The sequence below is a fragment of the Odontesthes bonariensis genome, chromosome 3, assembly GCF_027942865.1.
Source record: "Odontesthes bonariensis isolate fOdoBon6 chromosome 3, fOdoBon6.hap1, whole genome shotgun sequence".
Taxonomy (NCBI): domain Eukaryota; kingdom Metazoa; phylum Chordata; class Actinopteri; order Atheriniformes; family Atherinopsidae; genus Odontesthes; species Odontesthes bonariensis.
Genome location: NC_134508.1, coordinates 29,468,544 through 29,474,543, shown reverse-complemented (window position 1 = coordinate 29,474,543; position 6,000 = coordinate 29,468,544). Strand labels below are relative to the sequence as shown.

At 39.7% G+C, this 6,000-nt stretch overlaps 1 protein-coding gene across 1 annotated transcript; it reads left to right on the top strand.

The window, feature by feature from the left end:
* Positions 1 to 5,128, top strand: LOC142377404 (tubulin beta-6 chain). The gene is made up of 4 exons (XM_075461491.1): positions 1 to 106; positions 769 to 877; positions 1,067 to 1,177; positions 1,777 to 5,128. Exons 1-4 carry the CDS (start codon positions 50 to 52, stop codon positions 2,916 to 2,918), a joined length of 1,419 nt encoding a protein of 472 aa, XP_075317606.1. The 5' UTR covers positions 1 to 49; the 3' UTR covers positions 2,919 to 5,128.
* The last annotated feature ends 872 nt before the right edge of the window (positions 5,129 to 6,000 follow it).

Here is a 6,000-nt window from a genome sequence, read left to right as displayed (position 1 = left end):
AGGACTATCTCAGACCCCCAGCTGTTGTGAGGACTGTAGCCCATTCATCATGCGTGAAATTGTACATCTGCAAATTGGACAATGTGGCAACCAGATCGGCTCAAAGGTAATAAAACCAAATGCTTCTCCACTGTTAAAATTTTTTAGATGCATTATAACTGACTGAAAAATGTCTCCGTGACCCACATCAAAACTGCGTGGGTCATTTTGGGAAATGTGTTGTTGACACATCTGTTGGGATATAAAACTACTTTTAACATATCTTGGTGAAGACATGTTCATCCTATGCCTCCGCTGCATTTTCTTGCTGTATTTCATTGTGGTGGACATTTTGACTTGGTTGTTTGCTGTGTCATTCATTGTGAGTGGCACAGGGTGTTCCCTGTCAAGCACTCAGAGAAAAGATAAGAACCCCAGCAAGACTGACATGGGCGGGACATTTTTATCGTGGTTAACACAAAATAAGAGAGGGGAACAACACGATAAAGCTTAAGCAACACATGGTGCTTTTTGACATTAGATTAAGTCGAGCAATCTTTTCTTTGGGTATAAAAGTGTTTTTTTTATATATATATAATTTGAATGTGTACATGTTAGATTTCTGTGGAGGCACATAAAAATATCTGCACAGATGTGCGCATTGAGAACCAATTGGCACCTAGAGATGATAACTGTAAAATGGAGACAATATCAGTCAACTTTTAGCCAGTGAAATAACAAACAAATTGAATTCTGTTGAAGTTACAGTGATTATTTCCTTCTCTGCAGTTTTGGGAAGTGATCACTGAAGAACATGGGATTAATGCAACAGGCATGTACGAAGGAGACAGCGACCTCCAGCTGGAGAGGATCAACGTCTACTTCAATGAAGCTCATGGTACAACAGAAGAACGTTTGCTTGTTCAGACTTGATAAGATGCTTTCTCATTCATTTTATTTCACAAGTCACAAATAACTCATGCTATTCCTATCAAATGCTCCCCTTAAACTTTGACAGAAAGTACAGATGTGTTTAGCCCCAGAATGTCCATTTTATCTTAGTAAAACACTTCCACTCTGTTTGTAGGTGGTAAATATGTCCCCAGGGCCCTGCTTGTGGACCTGGAGCCAGGCACTATGGACAGTGTGAGAGGAAGTCGTATCGGGGCCCTTTTCAGACCGGACAACTTCATCCACGGTGAGACAGATAAAGTATTGATAATATGAAATACCTCGTCAGGTTGTCTCACATTTATTTATTGACTGCCATTATCGTTAAAGGAAACATATTTGTTCAAATACAAAACATTTTGCATTTAGCCCTGTATAATGGCAATTATATATCTGTCAGCAAGATTCATAAAAACTATATGAACAATTGAAAATTTTGGTGCAGGTCACTTTAATTTAATTCACAAATATGACACTGACAGTAAAGGACATGTTCTCTATTTATAATACTTATAATTTACACTTAATGTAATATCATCTCATATGTCTCATAAATTTGAGAATGTGAAGAATAGTCTTAACACATAGAACAGCCTACATAAACAATACCCTGTGTGCATAATAAAGTCTATCTTAACCTGAATCTGAATAGTTGTTGTAAAAATGTAATCAAATAAAAGTGAAGGCCTGCTTTCATTGGCAGCACAGAACAGATAATCCTAATGACACTGAATGAAGAAATGAAACAACATTTATTTCGTATTTTTTTCCTAAGACATCAGATTTCTTGATTTCATGTATGTAATGTGTTTGGCTGACTTCTGTCCCTTTGATGCGGTGTTACAGGGAACTCAGGAGCTGGGAACAACTGGGCGAAGGGCCACTACACAGAGGGAGCAGAGATGGTGGAGCAGGTTATTGACAGGGTGCGGAACGAGAGTGAAAGCTGTGATTGCCTGCAGGGCTTCCAGATGGTTCACTCCCTTGGGGGCGGCACTGGCTCTGGCATGGGGACCCTCATCATCAATAAGATCAAAGAGGATTACCCCGACCGCATCCTGAACAGCTTCAGCATCATGCCATCGCCTAAAGTCTCCGACACGGTGGTGGAGCCTTACAATGCCACACTGTCGATCCACCAGCTCCTCGAGAACACGGATGCGACTTTCTGCATTGACAACGAGGCCCTCTATGACATCTGTTTCCGCACGTTAAAACTGACCACACCGACTTACGGAGACCTCAACCACTTAGTCTCCTTAACCATGAGCGGGGTCACGACCTCTCTGAGATTCCCAGGACAGCTCAACGCTGACTTGAGGAAGCTAGCAGTCAACATGGTGCCTTTCCCTCGCCTCCACTTCTTCATGCCAGGCTTCGCTCCTCTGACAGCACGTGGCAGCCAACAGTACAGAGCTCTCACTGTGCCAGAGCTCACGCAACAGATGTTTGATGCCCGAAACATGATGACCGCATGCGACCCAAGACGAGGGCGCTACCTCACAGTTGCCGGTATCTTCCGTGGCAAAATGTCCACTAAAGAGGTAGACGAACAGATGCTTGCAATCCAGCAAAAAAACAGCAACTACTTTGTCGACTGGATCCCCCACAATGTCAAGGTCGCTGTGTGTGACATCCCGCCTCGAGGCCTAAGAATGGCCTCCACGTTCATTGGCAATAACACAGCCATTCAGGAGATATTCCGCAGAGTGGGCGAACAGTTCTCCCTGATGTTCAGGAGGAAGGCTTTCCTCCACTGGTACACAGGGGAAGGTATGGATGAACTGGAGTTCACTGAGGCAGAGAGCAACCTCAACGACCTAGTGTCGGAGTACCAGCAATACCAAGATGCTGTCGCTGATCTAGATTGGGAAGAAGAAGAGGAAGAGGAGGGACCCTCATCAGCAGCAACAAGATCAGTTCAGTCCCGAACGGAAGTCAAACTGGAAACCGTGATAGAAACAAGCAAAGAAACTGTAGATGAGTAGAATGCACAGGGGGTACAGTGGGGCATGTAGGGACACTTTGTGGCAAGAATGTAGACAAATTATTCAGGTTTGTTTATCTGAAAAGAACTCTTATTTAGCTGTTTAACTTTTACCTGTGGTTTCTTTTGATATCCTTAATTGGATACGGGTAGGGCTGTCCCGGATGCCATTTTTGGGCTACTAAGCTTCAACTTGAAAGTAGACTGAAAGAGCTGACAGATGTACCTACTTAAACATGACAATTAGCCACTCTTGGTAACCTAATATTAAACCATATCATGCATAACACATATGCTCTGGAGGTTTTTAGGCCATTTGCCAAACAAGTTATACATGTGTAGATATCTTTACCTTTTTAGTATCATCATTGCAAAGTTTGAAGTTATTTCATGAGATAAGCTGTATCCAGACGCTTGACTTTGTCGCCAACTTGCTAACACAGAGTGGTTGAAACTTATAAAGCTTAATTTGTGCTTATGCATTAAATCATTGCCAGGTCAAAGTGACCTACGCTGGGAGCATTTACACCTGTGTGCCTGCTAGTTTTTTATGTGAATGTACTAAATATCTGTTAAAGCTGTTTATCTAGACACATGCCCATGACATAAATGTCATGAGAGGGTGTGTGCACGGTGCTCTGCAGAAAAACGGTGTCCTGGCTATTTTTTGTGACGACACTGACTTGACTCGTAAGAGACATGCACTGTATACCTCTTTTGTAAAAATGCTGATCTACAGGTATGCATAAACTACAACGTCTTATTTCCACATTTGTGCGTTCCATCTGTTGGAAAATCAGATTTTGCCCCTTAGTGTTCAGTGTGAATGAAGTGCTTTGAATGCATTCCATACGTCAAACAGCTTCCCATTATTTCAGTTCCAATGTTGGCTAAACTTGAAACTTTCACTTGAATTGATCCATTTGACTGTAAAACTCGTAATCTGTTAATCACTACCTAATCAGTCGTCAAGTCAAGTCAAGTCAAGTCAAGTCAAATTTATTTGTATAGCACATTTAATGTACAAAACAATTCAAAGTGCTTTACATAAAATAAAAGCATTGCAGCGGGGAGCGAAGAAGCATTCAAAATACATAAAAGAATATAAACAAATAAAATAATTCGAATGAATTCAAATGATTAAAACAAGCAACAGTCTAGATAAGTTCAAAGATACCGTGCAGATTTCATGCATAGACACATGAGAAAATAAATGTTTTTTCTTTATTTATCAAAATTTCTGGTGCACATTGCAGTTTCTCAATAAAATCCCCGGCAAAAAATGTAAATATTCCAATACACAAAGTGGAAAAATAATGGAAGGCACTCCACCTTCCATTTTCCATTCATCTACCAGATATTACAGATACTCCCATAGGAACGAATGGGCTTCCGGTTTACTCCTACATGAACATACACAGACGTGGAAACAAGGCCTTATTGGATCACATACATTTCTGCAAGGAGCCAAAGCTGCTCACATCCAAAGACATGCCAAATATAAATCGCCTTTAAATATTATTTTTGTAGATGCATTTTCAATTCCATTAGGTAAATGCATAGCAAATATTTCAGCTTTTAAATGTTGAACGATGACTACATTTACTGAAATTAAAGCAACAAAGAAAAGAGGGAAGATGAGGAAGATATTGCATATGACAATTGAGTAGTTTGAATCTATACAGAGACTGGCAAAGCAATAATGACATATAACCACACAGCAGAACAGCAGCCATTGCGGTGGCACTATGAACAACTCATACATATTATAGCCTGTTGCATTTGACTATGTTTGGGCAAAGCATTTTGCCATCTGAAACACACCATACCAAGTGCACCATTACTATGTTAGCAGTGTGCTTTGTTGTTTCATCCTAATATTTGTCTGTAGAGTTGCACTAAATGAAGAACCATAAATCGAGCTTAGTTCAGTGATATGGTCATTTGTCACTGTCCCCGTTTTGGTGCTAAAATTGTTTGATGAGAGCTGTGATGCAGTCAAACTATTTATGTTCTTCCATATTTGTTTTAGGTATATGAATAGTTTTTTTCTATTGAACAGTGGATGTACATATTTGCAGGCTTGTAAGGAAACATGATATTTTCCCCATTTCTATATAATCCACAGCTATAAAAACACAATTGTGATGTTTGAACTTGACAGTAGTTTTTGTATTTTGTATGATGATCAATAAAACCAGTAAAATCTAAGTGTGATCATGTTTAATAACCGAAGGAGCAGAAAATGTTGTCCCTTTTCATAAAGTTTTTCAATGGAACTTGAACTCAACCAAACTGTTCTATTTGACAGTACTCTGGTAGCGCACAACTACCAGTGATACCGTTTAAGGCTGTCACGCAGTTTCCTCCCACTTGTACAAGTCTGCGGCATAGAGATTACACATAACTTGGCCAGAGCATGTTCACTTTGAGATAAGCACACATGATGTGGAGATGCCCCTGCACAGTGCACAAGAGTTGAATGGACTCGTGAACTGGAAAAGATGTGAGCTAATCACTTGTAGGTTACTGCGACAAGAGAAGTATTACCTCACAGGGTACAATGTCAGGTTCAGGTTACAAGGTGATAATGAAGCCAATAGGATGTAGGGACTCAATTCTACCCAGAAGCTGGTGAAATTAATATGACTAACAAAATATTAGCAAAAAGTGTAATTTTTTTTGGTTTAATAATTAGCTTGATCATGTCATCGATAACATTTAAATAGTTCAAGAATCCTTATTAATTTGCGTGACCTTGAAAAAATAACATTAAAATTTCATAGCACATGCATTAATAACTTGCCACCACAGGTTGTGTAATGTCTCCTGAACTATAGATAACATAAAAAAAATGAATATGTGCCAGGAAAAATCTGAGAAATTAACATCATTAGCAGATTTTTCTTTTTTCAGCTTTTCTATCGCGTCTATTATCTCACCACTCCTCAGTTTTCTTTTGCAGCCAAATGTGTGTCTTAAATAAAAACCTCAGAAATCACCAGGGCTCGTTTCTGCAACTTAATAGCCGCAAAAACAGAAATAAAATCATGCATCAAATATTACTCTACAGAGCGATAATC